The following is a 27,301-nucleotide window of genomic DNA, read 5'->3' on the forward strand; positions in this document are numbered from 1 at the left end:
TTCTTATTCAGTTTAACCTTGTGTGTCCACATATGCATCTCGTCTCTCTGCCACTTCCACCAGTGTAAGGTAGAGGTGCACAAATTGGGCTCTGAGTCTGGGACCAAACCGGTTCGGGTTGGGTCAAGGACAATCAAAAACGGTTTGGTTTGAAACTGGTTTTTGAGGGAAGAAAGAATCGAATGTTGGAATTTAGGCCCAAGAAGGCAAGAATTAATAAACACAAACAAGAAAAACGTTTTTCTGGTAACCCTCCACTGACCCTTTTGTACTATCAAGTCAAAAGGCGAACACAATGTAAGGTTTCTTCACCGGATTGGTATGGGTCGGGTATGGGTTTGAAATTGTGTTCTAACCGGTTCAGTTTGTTTTGACTAGTTTTAAAGTATGATTTACAAACCCATCACTTTAAGTCGGTTCCAAACAGGTCCTGGTTCGGGTTAAAATCCGGTTCCGATTCCAAACCCGGCTTTTTGGTTCACCTTTGGTGTATGAGGTGGGGTGGGGCACAAGAGACTCAGGTGGCTAGACCTGTGCGAACTATGGTTCAGGTGGTGGTACTGGCTCATGACTTGGCTTGTTGTCGTCACATATAATAACGCCAAAACCATGACCAGCAAACATTGACCCGTTAACCATAAACAATCACCAATGATATCTTTTAACAATAAGATAATGATTTATTAATCATACAATGACAACCCTATTAAATAATGGGCCGGTTTAACATAATCAAATATGACCAACCAGTCCAAGTAGATGATTCGGACCATGATCATGCCAACCACCATGTTTTATCATTTTTAGAACTACGTTGTACATCATGCAATCAAAGTTTGTACCATTCTCTACCAACAAGTCAACAATACTTATTTTTAATGCCCCCAACCAAACCAACCCAACCCAACCAGTTCTTATTATATGTTTGATTAATGCTCTTGGCCACTTTGAAACTTTCATATCTGTACAACTTGCTTTAAAAAATGTACTTCATCTAGACTCCCTTTTTATTTATTGCAAAACGTCCTTTATTCATTTTGGACCAACCACACATATCAGCTTTACTATGTCACCAAATGTCCTATTTTTAGAATAAATAAATTGCAACCTCTAAATAACATGAAGACAAAACGGTTTATCCATCTTAACCCTGACCCGGTCTATCTAGCCAGCCGTAGTCCGGCCCGTTATTCATCGTTTTGTCGGTCAAAAACAGCCAACCCTAGCCCGGCCCGGCCCGTTACTCAAATTTTAAAAAACAAGGCTAAAGAATACAAATTAAGAATTGTTACACAAAGAATTCAGGATTTATTATACACTTAACATTAGAACACTATGAACACATTCCCGAGTTATATCACACACCAAACAACAACTAAAAGAATAATAATAATAATATACGGTTTTACAAATTAGTCTTTAGTGGTTGGTACCTGAGGAGCTTTTACTAAACCACAAACACTTATCTTTCACTGCATCACTCTCTTTCGCATACTCTTTGAATCGGTACTCTTCGTTTTTGAAACTTGGGGGCACTTTTCCTTCACTGTAACATTGACTGCAAAGACTAAACTGCGATTTCATCTCTTTAAACCGCGACCCGATTATGGGGTACCGACAAACGCCACACGATTGTTTACCATGTCGGTTCCTATCGCAAGTTTCAAGCTTTAATAGAGTCGACATGATACCGAAACCCCAATCTGGATCATCGAACATAACAACAAACTCGGTGAATGACACCATTGAAGTATCGATTTCTCCATGGATCTCCAGGAGTTCGCTGGCCCCTTGCGTAGGGATGTAGATCGCACGCAATAACTTGATATAACGTAAAGCGTCGATCTTTTTTATCTGCCCGTTAACCCCTTGTTCGGGAACGGTTCGCCATAGAAGTGAATCGAAGGCTACCCGTTTGCGTTTATCGGGTGTACCACCACATATGGGAGCTAGAATCGCGAAAAACATACCTAAATCAACCCGACCCGATTCTGATTCGTCTAAAACCGTGAGGATTTTTAGATTAATTGCCTTCACCGCTCCTACAAACGTTTCGGGCTTCAAGAAACTAAGCAACCGTCGAAGAACAACCTCTAAAGACGCCTTACGTATAGATTTTTCGGGCGGACCGTTTCCTGAATATGACAATGGCGTCTCGTTTTCGTTCATTTCCTTCTTTAAAAGGTCAACATCGCAACGGGTCAACCTTGTCGTTCGTTGAAAACCTCTGATGTTAAGAGCGGTAGCAAGTTCTTGCCTCAACGTCGTCTTTTCACCAACAGTTTTAAACCTCGACGGTTCCACAACGACAAACGCGACATCCCCATTCCCGTTGCCGTTCCCCTTTCCTTGCATTTTCTTTCTGTGAAGCTGCTTCAAGTGAGAAATCGCATCGTACAATTCAATCCTGTTAGTCATTTTCAATGCTTCTTTCAGAGCCTTTTTCGCTTCTTCGGTTTCACCAGCACCTAACAACGATACCCCCTTGTTAAGCTGAGCCCGCCAATGGTTAGGCCACACACCTAACACCCTCGTGTACACTTCCGAAGCCCGTTGGTACCGACCCATATCCATATACAAACCACCAAGATTATACAAAGCATCTACATGCCCAGGTTTCAAATCAATAGCCTTTTGAAACTCCTTAATCGCGTTGTCATCATCACCAATCGCGTGTAAAGCCGAAGCTAAATCACAATGCGCGTCTGCATAATCGTTTTTCATGTAAATCGCTTCTTCTAACGCTTTCACCGCTGCCTTATACTCTCCTACACCAAGTAAAGCACTGCCTAAAAGCTTCAAAGCTCTAAAATGAGTCGGACATAGAATCGCAGCCTCTCTATAATGTTCACAAGCACTTATAACCATACCTTCAAACTCAAGAGCAATACCAAGATTCACATGAATTTGAGGAAGCAAATAACCCCATTGATTACCTCCAGCTTCCGCAGCATCCAAAGCAGAAATAAACTCGCTTTTCGCTTCCGTATGGTTACCCAAAACATGATAACAGTTCCCAGACCGAAAATGCGGCCTCACATCCGTCGGCTGCAGCTCCGCCGCCCGTTTGAAACACACCAACGACTCTTTAAACAGCTGCTGGTCATACAAAACCCGACCCAGTGCCATATGCCCATCGAACGCCTCCTCTCTTGACCTCGACCCATCCGCTCTAGACCTCAACGCGCTTAATTCCTTAACAAAAACCGCATAATCATGCCCGCTTTCCTCCCAAACAATCCGTTTATCAATCTCCGAAGACGGGCCAAGCTCTCTAGACCACCCGGGATCCGAATAGACATCAAAATTCTCCCCTTTCGTTTTCCCATCTTTCGCCTGTTTCGACTTCAACCGCTTGATCAAAATCTCCAAATCATCAACCAATTTCCACGTGTCATCAAACACAATACCGTGGTTCGGAGAGGCCGCCCACGCCGCCGTCCGGTGCTTCATCTGCGGTCCGGCACCAGCACCGGCACCGGCAGACGACACGCGCTCAATCGCCGACGAAGTGGAAGCTTCTTCCAATGCTAACGAAGAAGCAGCTTCAATATCATCCTCAGGTTTTAACTCAATCCCTAAGGCTTCAAAATCACGGTCCACGTCACCAGCTCCGTCATCGTACGTACGCAACAAACCGTCGTACGTAAGACCCTTGTCGCCGTCTATAAAGTCGCCGTATGTACGGAAAACCTCGTCGAGAATAGCGGTAATTTGTTCGTCGCTGAATTTGACCCTAGGGTTTACAGCGACAACTAGGGCTGACATTTCATCCCTGTTGAGACCCCCGTCTCTGTTGAAATCAAATTGGTTGAATATTTTTCGAACCTTCTCCGATCTGGTCCCCCTGTTCACCATTTTGGTGAATAAAGTTAACGAATTTAGGCGAAATTGGAGGGATTGAAATGGGTTTAAGATGAAATTGAGGAACAGAACCCTAACCCACAAATTGGGTTGATAATTGAGGTCGTAAAAGGGGTATTTGGAGAATAATTATTGAATTGGGGGGTTGTGTTTGGGATGAAATTGGTGAAGAAAAGTGGGAGAGGGAGAAGAAGGGGTGCTTTTTATCTATCTGTTTGTTGTTGACATAATTGTAAATTGGGTGGCCTCGCTGTGTGCTGGGATGATGGGGATTGTGGGCCTGACCAGCCGCTCAACACAGAACGAACGGCATATTTCTCTTCTTCCTTAATCTTCCCTTAACCAACGGTAAATTTAACACCCTTTATCAAATCAAACTAAAGTATATAATACGACACTCCTTACTATTTGGAAGAATGTTTTTTTAGATTTCGTTTATTTGTTTGTTAATCTTTTTTTTTTTTCTAATTTTCAGTTGATTTCATTTTCAAATTTGAAGTAGTCTAAATTATATTTAACAGTGGATTGAGGGATTTTTGTTTTATGGGTTCGGATTTTTTATAGTTCGACTGTCTATTGCTGAATATTAATTTTTATGTCTGATTTAGGTTGGGTCATAACAAAAAAAAAAAAAAAAAAAAAAGAGTAGAAGACAATTTGTACTTTGAATGTACAATAAAATTGCATTAACCATCGTTAGAAACGCATGATAGTAATAAGTCTCATATGCTCTATATTCATAAATTATATCAACCAACAACTTTCAAGCAAACAAATTTTATACTCAAATACGTGCATAGAACATTCATCAAATAATAAAAAAATCTAGCAAATAATCAAACAATAAACAAATAACCCAATCAAGCAATTAATCAAATAACCAAGTAAAACATAGAAAAAAAAGTTTCTAAAAAAGCCTAAATCGTGTATGAGGTTTAGAATTGGGGTTGGGACTCGGCTATTGAGAATTCAACTTGTCGTGAAGCGGTTGGACTTTAGAGGGTAGTGGTTGGCATCATCACAGGGCATATGCTATTGAATCGTTGATTCTCTAGAGTATCTCGTTTCTTTGAATTTCGACTTGTGAGGTAGAGAGGGGGTTAAAAGAATAATCATTTTCTATTAGGTTAATAGTTTAATGGTTTAAAATTGGTAGGATAAATGCTTACAGCTTGATTGTATAAACTAGTTATTAGGTTTAACGGTTTATAGGTTTGTTTAGTGGATTTTAGTAGAGTTATAAGAATTCATTAACCCAATTTAGTAATGAGATTATAAGACTTTTATATTTGTTAATAATTTATATATGTATATTTGTAAGATTTTAAAATCTTTAATCTAATAGTTCTTGGGTTGGATTTCAATTTTTCTTGAGGGGATGTGTCAAAATTTTATGATGTCAGTCGAGACTGGCATATATACTAAAAAAATTCAAGACGTGTTGACGACTGTTGTCGCGCGAACTGGCCCGCCCTTGCAATATATAAAATTTGAGTAATCGATATTCCCTTGAACCAAAAAGCTAAAAGTCATGGAGTTGTCTTATAAACATAGTGTAGTCTGTAGGCCTGTAGCATACTAGAATACACAAGCATCTCACATATGATTATGTTCATTAATTTTTGTAACCCCTCAAAACCTAGTCGCGTGACTTTTGTAAGAATTATTCACCACACAACCGAATGTTTGAATGTAGTTATTTATTTATTTTTTTTTATCAAGGGTTCATTTTTTTTTTTTTTTGAAAAATGTACATCTTAATACAAATTTGTGTGTCACGTACATAAGAAAATGTTGAAGCTGATAAGAACCAAGTGTTAAAAAGGAGAAGCTAAGGTATATAGGTCATTTCTTCCTTTTTTAACGGTTAACATGACGCCAAACAGCAGGATACAAGGTGTGATGGATTGTCCACCTTAGGTTTCTTTAGGCAAAATGTGGAAGATAGAGTGTCAAATTGTAATCTGGATCAGTAATGAACAAGATTCAGCTGCGTAAAAACTAAGAAGAGAAGATCTCTGTTGCGGCCTTTGATGAAAAAGAAACTGCAAAAGGCCATGCATCGGATTTGTAATGCATTAGTAGACAAGAAAGTAAAACTTGTATTTACATTTTTATTAGACAAGAAAGTAAATATAGATAATTAGAGGTTCATTATGTAAATATTAGAGGTAATACATGTTCTATAAAAACTCATCCCTTATAACCTTATTTCTTACAATATTCAATACAAATCACAATAACACACACAAAGGTGTTTTACTTGCATAAACACCACCGTTTATATAAAAAAAACAAGTTGTTACCATGATCAATTCTATAAATTTGGTAATTAAGCTATCTTCTTGTACTTTTTCTTTACCAATATTGTTTGTTTTACCCGCATGGAGCTTATAGATTTGTTTTTGTTATTAAATGAAAACTTTTTAGACAGTTACTAATCATGAAATGCTATAATGTTTAACTGTGGAGCATCTCATCACAGTCAATGCACTCAAAATGGGTTAATGGTATTTCTAAGACGGACATAATGATGTCCCAGCATCAGTCCTGTGGACGCACGGTATTAGATTTGTCTAAGGTGCATAAATACCCTTGGAGTCATCGTCCTCGATGAGCTTTGCCTCACCATCGTTAACAAGAAATCCGATACCATTTGTAACATTCACCCTCTTAAACCAACCAATATTGTCTGCTTTACTCACCATGAGCTCACGAATTTGTTTTTTATTATCCGAATGGAAATTTCCCATGTGTCTCCCATCCTGAATTGCTTCCTCTTAAACCCGCTTATTTGTGAAGTTCCCCACTCATCAACAACCAGGGATTCCAAAAGTCGTTGATGGTATTTGAGGTCAGGCGCTGGGATTTGTCTAATCACTAGTGTGTTGTAATACCCCTAACTGTGAAATATGATTGTTCTGGAAATAGACAAGCATATGGGTTTGGCACTTCAACAAAACAAGTCTATGGTGGGTAAGTCATAGAACTGCTCTTTTGTTGAAATATATAGATAATATATTTCATATTATTTTGTAATTCATGTGTTACATATTATTTGGTATGTTGTGGGCTAAGTTATTGTTACAGATGGGCTATCTGCTATGATGGGCTTATTATGATGGCTTATTATGATTGTTGGGCTTCTGTTCAGTTCGTTATGGGCTGAGGGGCTAATATGAGGAGTTTGTATTTGTTGGAGGGTCTTTCTGGAACTTCAGATTGAGCTGGTATATAAGGTAGAGAGAGAGTTGTTGCGTTCACTTGTTCCAGATATTTCTAGGGTTTACTCTCTCTCTCATTGTTGTTCGTTGTACTTGACTGATCTTGTGGATCAGTGTTGAAGATCTGATGATCTGTGTTGAAGATCTTCTTGTGATCTCTGTGTAGAGATCTTGGTTGTATTTTTGAGATCATATTGATCTCTGTTCTTCTTTTCTTTTGTATTTTCCTTCTGTACTTTGTTTAGTTTCAACAGATCTTTGTTATCTGTTGAACGATTGTGAAGATCTCATAGTTTGTGAGATCTAGGGTTTGGTTGGGTGTTTTTAGGGTTGGATAATCAATAAAACTTTTGTCGCTTGTTTTGTCATTATTTCTGGTGTTTCATATATTTCTGGTCAAGATTGTTATAGATCTGTACATATTTTACATGGTATCAGAGCTTAAAGGCTCTTTTACCCAGATCTAAGTTTTCCGCTGTTTGATCTTGTATAGATTTGCTCTGATATTGTTTGTTTTTTTGTAGATCTGTGTTTTCTGTTGTCTGATCTTGGGAGTTTAACAGTGTGGATCTTGACACTGTTCTTGGGATTCGTGTGAAGACTGTGTTAGTCTTTGAAACCCTAGAAGGTTTCAAAGCAAACTAACCAGTGTTTATTCTTTGTTCTTGGTGTTGACTAGTAACCCTAGAAGGTTACAGTCTTCATCGTGTGTGAAGATATTGCACCCACTGTGAGATCTTTCCTTTCCTCTGTAGTTAGTTTATTGTTTTGTTGGTTGATTAGTTGAAGTCGGGGTAGTGAGGACCGGCACCATTGTTTGTTTGTTTTTTGATTCTTTTAGGGTTTGGCTCCTGTATTAAGACATGTTCAGGCACTATAAGTGATGAACCTGAAATCTTGACACTGATACAGCTTCGCCATAGTGTGTTGTATATCTGTTGGTTTATTGGTGTGTTTATCTGTTTCTTGATTGAGTGTTATCTGTTGTATCTGTTGGTTTGTTTGTGTGTATTATCTGTCTACTTGATTGTGTGTCATCATGGTTCAGCCAGAACCAGTGGATCAACCAGTACCAGGTGCTAGTACATCTCAGACTTTGATAAGTAAACTGGATATTGGAGATCCACTTTACCTACATCCTAGTGATTCTAGTGCCCTTACTATTGTTAGTGTAAAGTTGAAGGGTACTGAAAATTATGCTGTTTGGTCTGCATCTATGAAACTTGCTTTAGAAGCTAAAAATAAGTTTGGTTTTATAAATGGAAAGTGTGAAAAATCTACTGAGGATTCTGTTCTTGCTAGTCAGTGGGATAGGTGTAACTCTGTGGTGTTAACTTGGCTTTTGAACTCTGTGTCTGAGGAACTTTTCTTAGGTCAAGTTTTTTCTAGTTTGGCTTCTGAGGTTTGGGAGGATTTGAAAGAGACCTATGACAAGATAGATGGCTCTGTGGTTTATGATTTGTTCAAGAAAATAAATAGTATTTCTCAAAATGGTTCAACTGTAGCTGACTATTATAATAGATTAACAACAATGTGGAAGCAGTTTGATGCTATGCTTCAACTGCCAACATGTTCTTGTAAAGCAGCTAAAGATTATAATGATTTTACAATGTTAATCAAGCTAATGCAGTTTTTAATGGGACTTGATGATGTTTATCAACCAGTAAGAACAAATTTGTTAACCAGAGAAACCTTTCCATCTGTCAAGGTTGCTTATTCTGTGGTTTCTAGGGAGGAATCACATAGATTAACTAGTAGTGGGTCAAAAGGGCAGAATGTTGCTTTTGTTTCTAAACCAAACCAATCTTTTGAGTCTAAGAAAAAAACTGCTAATCAAAGAGGACCTAATTCTAACTTGAAGTGTACACACTGTAATATGATGGGTCATACTGTTGATAGGTGTTTTGAATTGATTGGATATCCACCAGGTTTTAGGAAAAAATCTAATAATATGTCAGGTAAAACTGGTGGGTTTAATAAGTCAAATGCTGTGGTAGGGTCTTCTACTAGTGTCTCTACCTCTGGTCTGCCTTTTACACCTGAGCAGGTTGCTAAACTACTAAGCTTAGTTGGTGAGAAATCTGGAACTGAGTCATCAGGTGTTGGAGGTGAGTCTGTTATAGTTAACAATTGTGTTAGTTGTTCAAGTTCTATGTTATTTCAAAACTTCTTTAGTTGGATTGTTGACTCTGGGGCAAGTCAACATATGATAAATAGTGATAAAGAGTTGTTTAATGCTGTTGATGTTTCTGAGTTTGACATTAAAGTTGCTCACCCTAATGGAACAAATGTTAAAGTTTTAAAGATTGGTAATGTTAAATTAATGGATGGTGTTATTTTAAAAGATGTTTTCTATGTCCCAGGGTATCATGTTAATCTGTTGTCTGTTCATAGGCTAGCTAAAGATAACAATATAGATGTCGTGTTTAAAGAAGATAGTTGTATATTACAGGATTCCAAATCAAGGAGAATCCTGGTGACTGGTAGTCAAGACAGTGGTCTTTACTTTGTTGGGAAAAATGGTAATTCAATGAATGTGTGCTATAATAGTTATGTTAAGGCAAATTTGTGGCATAGCAGATTAGGTCACCCTTCTGATCAGGTCCTGGCTGTGTTAAAAGGTCAGTTTGATGTTAAAAGCATTGAACATGGCCCTTGTGATGTGTGTCACAGGGCAAAACAAGTTAGAGTTCCATTCCCACTTAGTGAACACAAAACTAAGTCTATAGGAGAGTTAGTTCATCTTGATGTTTGGGGACCTTATAGGGTAACAAGTTATGAAGGCTTTAAATATTTCTTAACTGTAGTAGATGACTTTTCTAGGACTGTTTGGTGTTACATGTTGGTTAATAAAACAGAAGTGTTTGAAAATTTTTGCAGTTTCTATGAGTTAATGTTAACTCAGTTTGAAACTAAAGTGAAAATTATAAGGAGTGATAATGGAACAGAGTTTGTAAATAATCAAATGAATATTTTTTGTAAAACCAAAGGCATTTTGCATCAAACTTCTTGCTCTTATACACCACAACAAAATGGTGTGGTGGAAAGAAAGCATAGACATCTTCTTAACACAGCTAGAGCTCTGTTATTTCAGAGTAATTTGCCTCTTAGATATTGGTCTGACTGTATTTTAACTGCTGTGTACTTGATTAACAGGTTACCCTCCTCTGTGTTAAATGGTAGAAGTCCTTATGAAGTTGTGTATGGTTTTAAACCCTCTTTAGTTCATCTAAGGAACTTTGGGTGTCTATGTTTTGGTACTGTCTTGACTGAATCTGATAAATTTGCTTATCATGCTGATAAGTGTGTTCTTGTTGGTTACTCAAATGTAAAAAAGGGATATAAACTGTTGTGTTTAGATAATAGAAAGGTGTATTTTTCTAGGGATGTAAAGTTTTATGAAAGTGTATATCCTTTTAAGTCTAGTTTAAATAAAAATCAAGAGTTTTCTAATAAAAGTGAATTAAATCAGATCAATTTTTTTGATTTTACTGAAACGTTTTCACCTGAAGTTCCAGCAACTCTCAATGATGAAGAGGGTACAAATGGTGCTCATGATCAACACAGTGATGATCAGCAACCAGAGTCATCCTCTACATCTGCCACTGATTCTAATACTGATAATAATCAGTGTAGTCATGAACAGTTAGGTAGTAGTGGGGGCAATGCTGGTGAGGCAGAGGACACTGTTAGATCAATTGATGAGACTAACCTATCTGAGGGACAGTCTGTTAGGAAATCTTCTAGGAAAAGTGTTTTCCCTAAAAGGTTTGATGAGTTTTTAGTTGAAGGGAAAGTGAGATATGGTGTTGAAAAAGTTGTGAATTATTCTAATTTGTCTGTTGAAAATATGTGTTTGGTGTCTTCTCTTAATAAATCAGTAGAACCTAGTTCTTATAATGAGGCAATAAAAGATCCTAAGTGGATAGAGGCAATGAATTGTGAGATGGAAGCCTTAAACAGAAATAAAACATGGGTTGTTGTTGATCTACCAAAAGGTAGAAAACCCATAGGGTGTAAATGGGTTTATAAAATTAAATACAAGTCCAATGGTGAAATTGAGAGATATAAGGCTAGGTTAGTTGCCAAAGGTTTTAATCAAAGGGAGGGTGTTGATTTTGGAGAAACCTTTTCTCCTGTTGTAAAAATGGTGACTGTTAGGATTGTTTTAAAACTTGCTGTGAACAACGATTGGCCTTTATATCAACTTGATATAAATAATGCATTCTTGTATGGTACTTTGTCTGAAGATGTGTATATGACTTTGCCTTTGGGATACTTTAATAATGATAAGAACAAAGTATGTAAGCTTGTTAAGTCCTTATATGGGCTTAAGCAAGCACCTAGGAAGTGGAATGAAAAGCTTACTTCAGTTCTTATTGATATGGGTTTTAAGCAAAGCTTGTGTGACCATTCTTTGTTTATTCTGAATAAAAAAGATGTTATTGTTATTCTGTTAGTCTATGTTGATGATATAGTTATTACTGGTAATTGTTCTAATGAAATTGCTAGTATAAAAAAGAGTTTGAGTGAAAGTTTTTTGATAAAAGACTTGGGTTTACTTAAATATTTTCTTGGTATTGAAGTTTTATATTCAGAAAAAACTGTTTGTTTGTCTCAGAGAAAATATTGTCTTGAACTCTTGAATGAGTTTGGGTATCTTGGGTGTAAGCCAGTTGGTACTCCTATAGAGTTATCTCATGTTATAACAAATAAAATTGAAAGTGACAAGAGTTTGTTAGAAAATATTACTGGGTTTCAAAAGTTAGTGGGTAAGTTAATATATCTGTCTTTAACCCGTCCTGATATTAGTTATGCTGTGCAGTTTTTGAGTCAATATATGCATAAACCTGGTCAGGCACATCTAGACATTGCTTTAAGACTTTTAAGGTACTTAAAGCAAAGTCCAGGAATGGGTATAGTGTTTAGAAAAACAGGTAATTTTGATATTTCAGCTTATGTTGATTCAGATTGGGCAAAGTGTTTGTTAACTAGAAAGTCTATTACTGGTTATGGCATTTTTCTGGGCAATTCACTTGTTTCTTGGAAAAGTAAGAAACAAGGATTTGTTTCCAGGTCAACTGCTGAGGCAGAGTATAGAGCAATGTGTTCAGCAACTTGTGAAGTTATGTGGATTAAAAATGTGCTTTCTGAATTACAAATAAGTTGTTCATTACCTGTTACTTTGTTTTGTGATAGCAAGTCAGCTATCTCTATCTCACAAAACCCTGTGTTCCATGAAAGGACCAAGCATTTTGAGTTAGACTTGCATTTTTTGAGGGAAAAAATTGCAAGTGGCATAATTGACCCACATAAAATTGCATCTGAAAATCAGATTGCAGACATATTCACTAAGGGATTAAATGTAGCACAACATGAAGTTATGTGTGAAAAGTTGGGATTACATAATATGTTTACTGCATGAATTATGAGGGGGTGTTGAAATATATAGATAATATATTTCATATTATTTTGTAATTCATGTGTTACATATTATTTGGTATGTTGTGGGCTAAGTTATTGTTACAGATGGGCTATTTGCTATGATGGGCTTATTATGATGGCTTATTATGATTGTTGGGCTTCTGTTCAGTTCGTTATGGGCTGAGGGGCTAATATGAGGAGTTTGTATTTGTTGGAGGGTCTTTCTGGAACTTCAGATTGAGCTGGTATATAAGGTAGAGAGAGAGTTGTTGCGTTCACTTGTTCCAGATATTTCTAGGGTTTACTCTCTCTCTCATTGTTGTTCGTTGTACTTGACTGATCTTGTGGATCAGTGTTGAAGATCTGATGATCTGTGTTGAGGATCTTCTTGTGATCTCTGTGTAGAGATCTTGGTTGTATTTTTGAGATCATATTGATCTCTGTTCTTCTTTTCTTTTGTATTTTCCTTCTGTACTTTGTTTAGTTTCAACAGATCTTTGTTATCTGTTGAACGATTGTGAAGATCTCATAGTTTGTGAGATCTAGGGTTTGGTTGGGTGTTTTTAGGGTTGGATAATCAATAAAACTTTTGTCGCTTGTTTTGTCATTATTTCTGGTGTTTCATATATTTCTGGTCAAGATTGTTATAGATCTGTACATATTTTACATCTTTCTTTTTTTTACTGTAAGTAACATTCTCAACTAATTATCCCTTTTAAATAATTATATTTGAAGTCAATAAGTATTACTCCAGCCAGTTTATGTTTAGGGGAAATTACAAAAATGTTGTTTGACGAACATGATTTACTAAAATGTCATCTATATGCGTCCTTGAAATGGCGCCTTAAGCATGGGATCCGTTGATATGTCAGCTATTGCGTCCGTTAAGGTGGTGCTGACATGTGTCAAAGGCAAAAAGGTGGCTGCTGCGTCGGGCAGACCCCTCCTAGTAGCTTGGCTGACTCCTCCTAGTGGCTGATGCGTCGGGCTGACTCCTCCTAGTGGTTGACTCCTCCTAGTGGCTGACCCGTCGTTTTGGCTAGGCTGACTCCTCAAATTTTATTTTCTTTCCCACATTTCTTTTTAATTTTATTTAATTTAGATATCTTATTATTTTATCGAGTCTATAAATACGCAACCTTGTTGTTTGGTTCTTTAAAAAAACGGTTTTCCAATAGTGGCTTAATATGCATCAGCTTATTTTTATTACTTTTTTTTAAAGCTAATCACAAAACTAAAAAGTTAATATCTTATGCTATTTATGTTTAAAAATACTATATATAACTTTTTAAAAGAAAAAAGTAAATAAACTAATGAAGTAACTTTTTAAAAATAAAATAGATCAATTGAATTAGGGTTGAGGTGTATCTAGTTTATATATCTAGAATTACACTATCAACCATAAAAAGAGTTCGGCATCGGACATTATTCAGGAGTTGAAGGCACTTGGTTTCCTTTGGAACCGGAACCGAGCAAAGAAGATTCGGTTGGATGAGCACAAATGGAACAGATTCAATTTTGATTAATGTTTTGTTCTTGTTGTGTTGTTTTGCTCTTCCTTGTATGTTTGTTTTTGCTAGCTCCTGGCTAGTGTTTCTAACATAATGCCGCCGGTCAAAAAAAAGGGATTACACTATCAAATCTTTCTAGTAGAGTGCGCAAAGGCTATCATTACATAGCTAAGTTTCGGGATCACATCACTACTAATAAACATTTTTATAAATATTTTTGAAAAAAAAATCACAACTATGGAAATAGAAGTATAACGGATTTTTCATTAACTTTGAAAAAAAGGACTATTTTTCATTCATGTTGGAAGGAAACGTCTCAAGCCACCAAATAAAAAGTTTGCGTATTTATAGACTCCACAAAATAATATGGTATCTAAATTTAATAAATTAATAAAAATCAAAAAGTCATGCTGAAAAATAAAATAAAATTTGTGGAGTTAGCCGAGCCACAACAAGAGATCAGCCGATCCACAATGAGGTGTCAGCCAAGCCACAACGAGGTGTCAGCCAAACCAAAATGAGGAGTTAGCCAAGCCACAACGAGGAGTCAGCCAAGCCAAAATGAGGAGTCAGGCAAGCCACAAGGAGGAGTCAGCCAAAGCCAAAAGACTGACGCATCAGCCACCTTTTTGGCTTTGATGCGCCGGCGGCGGACTCATCAAATATTCTGGACATGTGTCATTGTACCATATATCGACGCATCCAATTGTAGAAGCCCCATTCCAAAAACTCATGAGGGTGACATTTTGATAAATCAAGTTGGTCAAAAAACATTTTGGTAATTTTCCCTTATGTTTATTTGCCTATGGATAGATAAGTAGTGTGAAAACACGTACACAATTTTAGGAATCACTAAAGTATGCTATGACTACATTATCAAGGTACTTAATAGAGAATTTGTATTGAAATTTTCTGCCATAGAAAACTACAATGAATATAGAGCATAGACAATAATTTTACAGTAATAGTGCAAACAACAGTTCAAAATTTAGAGAACACATCACCTACTGAAGATGAAGAAGCCTGGATCAATGATGGTTATGACAGTTTAAAGGAAAACACTCAAAACTATATTAGACCATGGACCGATCTCCATGTTCATATTGATGAGAAAACATACTTCTAACGTATTTCTATGCTTTGATCCTGAATGTGTATCCAATGATGAAACCGTATGATCTTGCTCGCGTATAATTAACTTTAATCTATTTATAAAATGAATATTTGTTTATAAAAATTCTAAAGATGACATCATAAAACCCCATAGAGATTGGTCTATTATCAATGGCGGAACTAGAAGAAATATCCAGAGGTATCCAATTTTTTTACTGTACATTTATAGAACGGAAATTTTTTTTACCTACATTACGGGGCGGGACCGATCCTGAAAATTTAAGTGTTCTAGGCGAGCTAAAAAAAGGCCCTTAGGCTTTACCGAATTAAATCTTATAAACTAGTTTAACAACAAAAATAAACACTTAAAACCTAGCAAATAACAAATATACAAAATTACAAACTACTTACTAGTTACTACTAAACGTCTAAACTAGAATTCTATAACATCATCATACAATACAATACATAATACATTTATACAATCATACAAGAAGTCAAGAAATCAAACTATCAAAAATCAAATAGACATATATTGAACAATCAGATATCGAACGTTCAAAAAAATCAAATACACAGATATCAAAAATCAGATTTAGAGGACAATAAATCTCACAAACTGCGTGTGCGACGATTGTGCGAAGATCCGTTTGGCTGTTCCAATCCACTGTGCGTGCGAATGTGCGATTGTTTGGCAGTTCAGGTTCAGACGTTCAGTTTCTATGCGTGTTTCTATGCATGTGACATTTGGGAATCAAGATCCCTTCTTCGACAATATGCGGCTGTGACCTCTTGGCCTCCTGCGACGTTTGGTTTTCATGCCCTTAATCAATGGGTAATTGAATTAAACTGGGTTTTATTATAATTTGGGCTTAATGATTATGAAACTTATTATTTGGGTTAACTACTAATTTTAGGTTTCATATTTTTAGGGGTATCCTCATCTATCTTTAGGAGTATTCTAATATATAAAACCGAAAAAAAATACACTGCGACTACGGGGTTGAGCCGTAGCCCGTGCTATGGCTGGTGTTCATTAGTTCCGCCCCTGTCTATTATAGTTTTTTGAGAAAAAAAGATAAAAAAAAAATTGAACTTTGGAATGAATACAACATAGCTTTGATTTACAGGAACTACTTTTCTTGCTACCTAAACATTAAAGGCTATCAACATGATTCTGTATACACGAATGTTGAGCTTAAAGGACACTCTTTCTAAATAACACACCATCGTGTGCCACCACGTACAATATTTCCATCTCAATCTTTTTTTGCATTTCATTGTTGTAATCAATAGTGCATGCGTTCTTATTGGTGAAAGAACAATGCTTAACTAGCAAGAAGCATAGAAGGTCCAAATCTTATCTCGTCTAGTATGGACCAAAACAAACGACGCTGATCAAACATCGACTATAAACTGTGTATTCATTTGGTATGGACCAAAACAAACGACATTAATCAAACATAGAAAGGTGATGTATTCAAATTGGTTTTGATTTGTAGATGGGGCATTAGTTTCATAAGTCCTAAACACACCAAGTTTGAGTGCCAAAAGTCTTTTCATCCCTAAAACTATAAAGTGTAAAGAAATATAATTGACTATTGATTTTAGTTTGTTCCCTACTTTAACCAAAGCGAACACATGCCATCCATAAAGTTGATGTTGATCTTTTAACCCAAAAACTAGATTATTAACCAACTTTTCTCCTTGCAATATGTTTTTTCAATTGGACATCAACATTTCTTTAATAAAATCAAATAAAAAGCATTATTTTTTGTTAATGATTTATGGATTTTAGATTCGATATATAATATAAAACTATCTAGATATGTTTCAGGTTCACTACTAGAAAATTGCTATTATTCCTACCATAATTTCCTACACATTTCCTACGAACGAAAATACCGACACTTTTCCCACGGAATTCCGACGAACAAGAAAGGGTCTTGGTTTTGTGACAAAAAAAGTGACAAAAAAGCCACAAATTGTTATGCGTAGGAAAAGTGTCAAAAATTTCCCATGGATTTCCGACGGAATTCGTTTTCATTTTAACTATTAGTCGGAAATTCGTAGTAATCGGTATGCGTAAGAAATGTGTCGGAAATTTTTGACGGAACTCCGACGGAATTCGTTTTTATCCAATTTATCATAAAAAATGTTCATAATAAAAAAAATTAATGATATTAAAATATAAATTTTATTATTTAATATAAATATATGTTATTTCTAAATTGATTCCGTAGGATGTGTGTTGGAAATTCCGAGAGATTACTCACGGAATGGGTATTTTTTTTTGTAATGCACATATATGTTATTTTTAAAACACATTTATATATATCCGTAGGAAATGTGTGGGAAATTGACGCAATTCCTACGAAATTCGTTTTCATTTTAATCATTAGTAGGAAATGCGTAGGAATCCAATTTATCCTTAAAAAAATATTTATCATAAATAAAATTAACGATATTAAAATATAAAGTTTTATTATTTAGTAAAAATATATGTTATTTCTCAATTAATTCCGTAGGAAGTGTGTTGGAAATTCCGACAGATTACTCACGGAATGGATAATTTTTTTTTTTTTGTAATACACATATATGTTATTTTTAAAACAAATTTATATATATCCATAGGAAATGTGTAGGAAAATACTGACGCAATTCCTACGAAATACGTTTCCTTTTAACAATTCGTCATAAATCCGTAGGAAAATAATGAATGTAATAGTTTCGTAGAAAAATCGTAGGAATCCATACAAGCCTTAATACGATCTATTAGAGCATGTATGACTCGTATTTTTGGCAACCATATAATAGCACTCAATACAACGTGATGTAACCCTTCAATATCGAATGTTACATAATAAAGGTCTCAGCAGACATTTAAGATATATTAAGGTCCAACACGGTCTATTAGGGCATGTATGACTTGTAAATCTTCGTTACGATATAATAGCTCTTAATGCAACATGTTGTAACCCTTCAACATCGATGTTTCATAATAAAGGCCTGAACGACCCATTAAGATATATCGAGGCTTAACACAGTCTATCAGGGCATGTATGACTTGTAATTGTTCGTTACGATATAATATCACTCAATACAACGTGGTATAACCCTTCAACGTCGAATTTTACATAATAAAGGCCTTAATTGGGCCATTAAGATATATTAAGGCCCACACAGTCTATTAGGGCTTGTATAACCTGTTAGTGTCCATTACGATACAAGATTACTCAACGTGACATGATATAACCCTTCAACATCGAATGTTACATAGTAAAGGCCTTAACGGGCCATTAAGATATATCAAGGCCCAATATGTTCTATTAGGGCATATATGACTTGTAATTTTTTGTTACTATATAATAGTACTGAATACAACGTGATGTAATCCTTCAACATCGAATGTTACATAATGAAGGTCTTAATCGGCTTTTAAGATATATCAAGGCCCAATTAGGGCTAGTAATGGTAAACTAGGGTTGTTTATGCTACATTAGTGTGAATAAAGGTTTTTTAAATGATTAGTGGTCCATTGGAATGATTGACAGGTCAATTAGGGACAATTGTGGTCAACGAAGGGCTTTGAGGATGATCAATGGTCCAATAGGATGGTTAATGGGCCAAACAGGGTCAGTGATGGTTAACTAGGGTTGTTCATGTTCTATTATTATCACCAAAGGGTGTTTAGGATGATCAATGGTTCATAGCCGGTCACCGGACAACCAGACGCAACGAGAATAGTCACTACCACACACCGTTGGATCAAAGAAGGGGTTCAATTTCTAACCAATGCTTCTCATTAGTTAGGTGAATTTATATGTTGTGTGACTTATATGTTTATTGTGTGAACTTCTATGAAACCACGTGTAATTACGCGTAACGTGTTAATGATTTCGATGAAAATGATTTATGTGAAGACACGCTTTTTAGATTATTTTATCTTGGTTTAAAATAACAACTAGTCACGAGTGAAACATGTTATTTAACCGACAATTATTGTCAAACGTTTTTATTTTAGCATATATAGACATATATAATATATCCTGAATAATTTTTTAAAAAAATTACAAGTTTTGTCCTTTATTTTAATACCGCCTGATAAGTGGTATTAAACGGGTTCGTATACGCGATGTGCACCCACCTACACCAAAACAAAAACCCTAGTATATAACCATCTCTTTCTCTATTTCTCCTCATTCTTCAAACCCTAGCCCCCACCACTATTGTTTCCTCAACACACCTGCATATCTAGAGAGAGAGTAGAACCCATAGAGAGAGAGAATCGGAGTGACGGAGACACAGAGGTACCGTAGCCGTCCGGGGTGGTGCACGGCGGCAGCGCCGTTTGAGGAATAGTGGAGGGCGGCGCGATACGGTGGTGATGACCAGAGGATTTTGAGGTTGATGTGGTGGGGGATTCATGTGTGATGACGACGGTGGTGGCTTCGAGAAGTGGCGGGGATCCTAGGGGAGTCGGAGGGACGGTGGCGCCCTGTTTTTCCGATGATGCGCAATCCTGGTGGTCACGTGGTGGGGTGAGCTTGGTGGTGGCGCGACAACTTCATCAGATCTGTAAGTTATAATCTGTTGAGTTTTGAAACTTGCCGAATCGGGATAACACCTTTCTGTTTTTCATAAACCTGTTACATCTAATCTCATCCTCCGGAGGTGCTTATGGGTAAATGCTCAAGTTTGAAATGGTAAAGTTGATAGAATTTTCGTCTTTCTTCCTCATTAGATTCTTAATTCATTTTGATTTTCTTTTGTATATAAAGAATTACTTTCAGTAGTCTGTAGGGTCTTTGTGTGTTACTTTCTATAGATTGTATTTTAACATTTGAATTCACAGATTGCATTTTATACATTTATACATATACATTTTAAACTTCATTTTATATTTTATTAATGTAATGTTCTGTTTTGATAGGCAATGTCTACAGTTCCGGTTGTAAGTATGAATTGAAGATGTCGAGACACCAGTTCTGGAAGTTATTGTATATCAATTTATAATTAGAGATATGTATTTGTTACTTTGAAATTTTGTAATTTTGTTTTAGTTTGAAATCTTTGTAATTTATATTCTTGACTTATCTTATATTTGTTTTATTTTAATTCTGATTTTTGCATATTTTATTTTCATTTTTAGATAATTTATTTTTGTCAAAAGTTGTGGGTCTAGAACTGCATCTTTTGGACCCGCATCTTTTGGCTTATAGCTATAAGATGTTACGCCATAAGATGCGGGTCTAGAACCGCATCTCATAGCCAAATTACCCGCATCATTTGATCAATTCTGTACTAGTGTTTTTAAACGTATCCGTAGGAAATATGTAGGAAAAAGAATAAACAGGTTTCTTCACATTCCGTTGGAATGTGTAGGAAAAAAAATATTTCCGTAGGAAGTATGTAGGAAAAACGAATACATTCCGTTGGAATTGTGTAGGAAGAAAAAAAATTTCCGTAGGAATTGTGTAAGAAAATTAAAATATATAAAATATATATAATAAAAATAAGTTTAATTGATTTAAACACAAAATGTTAAAAAATAAATATTCCGTGGGAAATACGTCGGAAAGTTAAGAAAATTAATTCCGTGAGAAATAAGTAGGAGAATTCTAACAAAACATTTGTGTGGGAAATGAGTAGGAAAATCCGTAGGAAATGCGTCAGAAAAAAATTACCCACGAGCAAAATTCCCACAGCTCATTTTCGTGGGAAATCCGTGGGTAAACGCAGTTACCCACGGATTTCCCACGGAAATTGACGTGGGAATAGTAGCAGTTTTCTAGCAGTGGTTACCCTATTATATGAATATTAGGTCATCCGTAGTCATAAGGCCCTTTTGGAGGCGTTATGTGACATGTGGCATGCCACGTCACCACGGGCTTTATGGGACGTTATGCAAGTTGAAGCCATAGTCATAAAGCCCCTTTATCCAAATGGGTACTAGAGTTTTATGTTGGTTGAGTTTTCCATTTATATTTGTTTCATAGTGTATCAACTAGTAACTATAACACCTAAAAATATACCATCATTTATTATATCACAACAAAAAAACTCTTCATATTTAATTTCTATCTAAATCTCGTTACCTCTCTTATTATGGTAGAGCCCTCCCCTACAACAACCCCCTATTTTCTTAAAATTATCACAATTACCGTGTTTCTGTCAATCTACTCGTCTACAAGCCGAATTACTCGACCCACGCCGTGTTTGGACACACTTTTCGTCTCAATATATATATATATGCATATATATATATTAGAGTATCATATGGTTAGTAGTTGGGTTCACGATCAAAAAAGGAAATCAATGTTTGTGAGTGGGGATCTAATATCATACAAGGGATTTCTAACATATGGAGGTCACTTGTAGTTGTATGAGAATTAATATGAGTGGGGATCTAGAATCATATAAGGGATTTCTGACATATGGAAGTCATGTTGTATGAGTATTAATGAGTCAACAAATATGGAAAATTGGTATTTAATAAACCAACCTTTGCCCAGTTGGTAAATAATAATCCAACGTACAGAATTGGTATATAATAATCCTACCTATCAACATGTTGGCACTCAATGGACCTCCGTTAGTTTTTTTTAACTGAAGTTAGTTTTTAAGTTTTATTTATTACACAAACAGTCCCTGTAGTTGTAATTTACTAGTTTTAACTATGAGTTAATAGCCAAAATGGTCCCTGAGGTTAATAGCCACAGCACCGCCACCACCACCACCACCGCACCGCCACCGCCACCACCACCACCACCACCACCACCATCGCCACAGCACCTCCACCACCGTAACCATCGCCACAGCACCACCACCACCACCACAGCACCGCCACCCGTCAGGACTAGCACCACCGTCGCCGGCCGCCAGAAAATACAGTCGCCGCCGTCTCCACTGCTCCGTTTCTCTGTCTCCTCACCGACACTCTCTCTCCTCGCCGTTCTCTCTTCTTCTACGATCTATCGCCGGAAAAGCAGGGAACCGGGGTGTGGTTGTGGCTGTCGTCGAAGATACAGAGGGAGAGAAAGAAGTTGAAGGTGAGGCAGGAGGTGAGAGGGGAGGCTGCCGGAGTCTTGAAACACCACCATAGTCGCTCAAATCGGCAAACTAACCTCAGAAACGTGCTCGGGAGGTGGTGGTGGTGGCGGTGATGTGGTGGTGGTGGTGGTGCTGTGGCGATGGTTACGGTGGTGGAGGTGCTGTGGCGATGGTGGTGGTGGTGCTGTGGCGGTGGTGGTGGTGCTGTGGCTATTAACCTCAGGGACCATTTTGGCTATTAATTCATAGTTAAAACTAGTAAATTACAACTACAGGGACTGTTTGTGTAATAAATAAAACTTAAAAACTAACTTCAGTTAAAAAAAACTAACGGAGGTCCATTGAGTGCCAACATGTTGATAGGTAGGATTATTATATACCAATTCTGTACGTTGGATTATTATTTACCAACTGGGCAAAGGTTGGTTTATTAAATACCAATTTTCCCAACAAATATTTGTATTAGAAGGACATGTATTTAGTGTTAAGAGACAAACAGTAAAAGTAAACATAAAAATTTATGTAAATTTATTATATTAGTAACTAGGTTATTGCCCCGTGTAATACACGGGGTGAATCATAAATATAATGTGAAATAAATAAAAATATGATCATAATATGATCTAAGTATATATAATATAGAGTAATATGCAGACCAAATACGAAATAAATATTGAAGTTTGTATAGCCATTCATAATAATATGATCTGTTTATTTGTTTTAGGATTTGTCATAGGAACTTAAAATTTTGTACCACTACTAATATTTATTGTGACATTTTCTTGTTTAAAGGTAACGTGTCTGATTTTATCTGATAATAGATTATTCTGACAGGTTAATGTTGGCATAATATTATATTTTCTACCATCCAAATATAGTTTCCTCACTTTCACTATCATTAACATTAATATAAAGTATGCTCGTATTCAAAGCTATAAACCAATATGAATTGTACGAAATAATTACTTTTGATAACGTATGTAATATGTCCCATACCATTTGAAAGGTCTGAAAAGGGACTTATAGACAGATAAAAGTAATGTAAATGAATAGACAAAAATTGAATCAATAAAACCAATTAACTATAGTTGAGAAAATACTATGTATAGTGTAATACTTTACATGTACAATTAAACCAATGAAACATATATAAGTGAAAAAATAAAAATAAAGACATGAGACACTATACGACAACTAAGTAAATCTAGATTAAAAAAAAAGTTATGACATTCCGAATGTGAAGATACCTTTCACATACCTCTACATCTTAGTTACAATAGGAAAAAATATGTATGTTAAGAGTTTTCCATGTTTTAAAACACATATATCTAACTTATCTAAAAATACATGATGTTTTGTATGTGACATAGATAATATGCATATTACTTATTTGATATGGTAAACTTATCTAAAAAAACATGATGTTTTTTATATGACATAGATAATATGCATAGCATATGAAGAGTAAAAAAACATAACTAGTATTTAGAATGAAGTGGAGTTTACAATAAATTACATTTATTCAACTCGTGTAATATACGTGGTTTTAAAGATATAACGTTTTTATTTGGTATAAAATTACATTTATTCAACCCGTACAATATGGTTCTTATAGATATAACTTTTTATTATTTAATATACAAAATTATATTTATTCAACCCGTACAATAAATGAGGTTTTTAAAAATATACTTTTTATTATTTAGTATATAAAATTTATTTATTCAACCCCGTATAATACACGGGGTTATAACCTAGTTTTATTATAATCATAACTACAATGGAAAATTTCCTTAAAGTATAGCAATGTTAGAAATTATAAAACATCGATATAATGAAATTTAATCATTAAAAACATACGAAACTAAGACGGTTAAATAAGTGGGTTAAGCTTGGTTGGTTAAACACAATCCAGATCGAATAATTTATCTTATCAATAGATTTACAATCAAAATAAAATTCTAATATAATATTTAAATCTTTTTAATTTAAATTTAAAATTTATCAATAAATTATTGATGCCCTCATTGAATAACATGTATCCCAAATCAGGTTTCTTTTATTATATAGTATAGATAGATGTTTCCTTAACATGAAATCAAAATTTTCAATTAACTTAGAAAAAGAATGTAATGCAAAGTTTTAAGTTTTTTTTTTAATAAAAAAACTTAGATAAAGTTATAAACTGTAATATAAAGGAAAATTGGTTTTTAATAAACCAACCTTTGTCTCGTTGGTAAATAATAATCTTACCTACGTAATTGATATACAATAATCCTACCTATCAACATGTTGGTACTCAATGAACTTCCGTTAATTTTTTTAACTGAAGTTAGTTTTTAAGTTTTATTTATTACACAAAAAGTCCCTGTAGTTGTAATTTACTAGTTTTAACTATCTTATAACTAGTAAATTACAGTCCCTTGAGGTTTTTTTGTTTTATAAAATAGTTAAAACTAGTAAATTATAACTACAGGGACTTTTGTGTAATAAAAAAAATTAAAAATTAACTTCAGTTAAAAAAATTGACGGAAGTTCATTGAGTACCAACATGTTGATAGGTAGGATTATTGTATACCAATTACGTAGGTAATATTATTATTTACAAACGGGACAAAGGTTGGTTTATTAAAAACCAATTTTCCTAATATAAATGATTGAAATTGATCTTTGATGTTAATATTAGTTAAGTTATATACTATCTAACGTTAATGGTATATTAAAAGGTTACTGTATACCTATAAGATAACTAGAAGGTTAAAAATTTAAAGTAATATAACATACTAGGTTAGAACCCCGTGTATTACACGGGTTGAATAAATGTAATTTTATATATTAAATAATAAAAACTTATATCTTTATGAACCTTGTATATTGTACGGGTTAAATAAATGTAATTTTATATATCAAATAATAAAAAAATTATATCTTTAAAAACCATGTGTATTACATAGATTAAATAAATGTAAGTTTGTATACTAAATATTAAAAACGTCGTATCTTTAAAAAAACCCGTGTATAATCGAGTTGAATAAATCTACCAAATAATAAAAAATTAAATCCTTAAAAACCTCGTATATTACACGTGTTGAATAGATATAAAAAAGAGTTATATCTTTAAAAACCATGTGTATTACACAGATTAAATAAATGTATTTTTGTATATTAAATACTAAAAACGTCGTATCTCTAAAAAACCCGTGTATAGTCGGGTTGAAAAATCTACCAAATAATATAAAAAATATATCCTAAATAAATGTAATTTTTTATATTAAATACTAAAAATATATCCTAAATAAATGTAATTTTGTATATTAAATACTAAAAACGTCGTATCTTAAAAAAACCCGTGTATAATCGGGTTGAAAAATCTACCAAATAAAAAAAAATTATATCCTTAAAAACCTCGCCTTTTACTCGAGTTGAATAAACATAACTTTGTATACCAATAATAAAAAAAAGTTATGTTTTAAAATAATTAGGATAACATTTAATATTAATTTATTATTTATATATTTAATATAGGATAAGTAGATAAGAGAGGTATTTGTTTTAGGCTAAGAGTTGGCTAGAAAGTTCAAATTTCCTAAAAAGTGTAAAAAGTCTTAAACACCATAATGTCAACCATAAAACACACCAAAAACCCACAAGTAATATGATTGAAGATTACTAAAACATCATGTATGTGGGTTTTGTGTTGTGTTTTAGATGTTAAGGCTCTGATTATGGAATGACAAATATTATTGTGTTTTATATTGTTTAGCATTTTGTGTTTTATATTCATAGTTATACGATGGTGGGTTTGAAGTTTTTATGGACTATTAGAGTTTGAATATGGTGTTTTAGTAATATTCATTCTATTATTTGTGAGTTTTAGATGTGTTTTATGCCTGAAATTATTGTGTTTTATGACTTTTTACACTTTTTAGGAAACTTGGATTTTCTAGCCGAACCTCACCCGTTTGTTTTTAAAATATATTAAATTAACAATTTAGATTTGAGGATAATATTTTATTAATTATGATAAGGTTTAATATTAATTTATTATTTATTAAGTTAGATAAATATAAATTTGAGGATATCTTCAATGAATGACATGTGTACAAAAGTTGGTTTCTTTTATTATATTAGTTAGATATCCAACAAGTAATGTGTTACCCTTGTCAACCTTGAGTCGTCTCTGTCTAGTGACCCTAGCTGATAACGAATCTACAGTCAATGAATACGTATGTATATTTTTTTTATAAATATGTGTCGAGTCCTCAGATCCCGGTGGGTAGTCAACAGGTCTCGTCAACATTGTAAAGGTCTAACTCTGTCGTCCTACAAAAGAGAACACCGTTAGCCTTGCCACGGAGGACCCCTGGTGGGGGGAGGATTATTCTCCTTGGGAGGATTCGTGACCAAGCTCCAGCGTGAGAATAAGTAAAAGTGAGAAGCTTATTCCGACGAGCGTGTGATTGTCGGAATATTCTCCTTGGTGTGAATTCTGGGTGATATGAGTTTAGTGCGGTCCAAGGATGTCGGAATAAATGAGATATTAATGTATTTAATGAGAATGGTTCTTGAATGCATCCCATGACCGTGTGTTTTACCTTCCTTAGGCTTGAGGGTGTGGTTGGAGCCCCCTAGGGGCTTTATCAGGCCACGTCAACACCACTTAAGATCCACCTCATCCATGGGGCTTTATCACGCCCCCTTTAATTTGCATGGTGTGGATGGAACCCCCTATTAAACAAAATTTATAAAAAAAAATCATTGGTTTAAATCAAGTGGCCCCCACATGATAAAGCCCTTCTCCCTCGTTACCATGATGGAGCCCCATCAATGGCGCCCCCTCTTGAATTCCTCGGTGTGGTTGTATAGGGCCCCGGGGCACTATAGAAGCTGAGTTGGCCTGGGTGGCGCCCCCACTCCCTCCGGCCTTATATAAAGGAACTTGCTTATCTTCCTTGAGAATATAATCGAGATCATCTAACGGTTTCCTGGAGGTGTTGGGGAACTCAGACACGTGTCTAATCCCCAACAGATAGATCTTCAGCTTCATTAATGAAGCCAGCTGCACGGTACTTCCTTTCCGGCGAGTCATCTTCTCTCTCTCCGTCAAACATT

General features: G+C 35.1%; 1 protein-coding gene across 1 annotated transcript; it reads right to left on the reverse strand.

Moving 5' to 3' along the window:
* Window positions 1–1,269: 1,269 nt before the first annotated feature.
* LOC110879578 (uncharacterized TPR repeat-containing protein At2g32450) lies at window positions 1,270–4,184 on the reverse strand. The gene is made up of 2 exons (XM_022128058.2): window positions 3,895–4,184; window positions 1,270–3,862 (listed from the first exon to the last, which is right to left on the reverse strand). The coding sequence occupies exon 2, from the start codon at window positions 3,856–3,858 to the stop codon at window positions 1,420–1,422; it is 2,439 nt and encodes an 812-aa protein (XP_021983750.1). The 5' UTR covers window positions 3,859–3,862; window positions 3,895–4,184; the 3' UTR covers window positions 1,270–1,419.
* Between the last annotated feature and the right edge of the window lie 23,117 nt (window positions 4,185–27,301).

This window comes from Helianthus annuus, chromosome 9 (genome assembly GCF_002127325.2).
Source record: "Helianthus annuus cultivar XRQ/B chromosome 9, HanXRQr2.0-SUNRISE, whole genome shotgun sequence".
NCBI classification, from domain to species: domain Eukaryota; kingdom Viridiplantae; phylum Streptophyta; class Magnoliopsida; order Asterales; family Asteraceae; genus Helianthus; species Helianthus annuus.

Excerpts from the sequence above, each read along its gene's own strand:
- LOC110879578 (XM_022128058.2), bottom strand. The coding sequence starts at position 3,858 with ATGGTGAACAGGGGGACCAGATCGGAGAAGGTTCGAAAAATATTCAAC.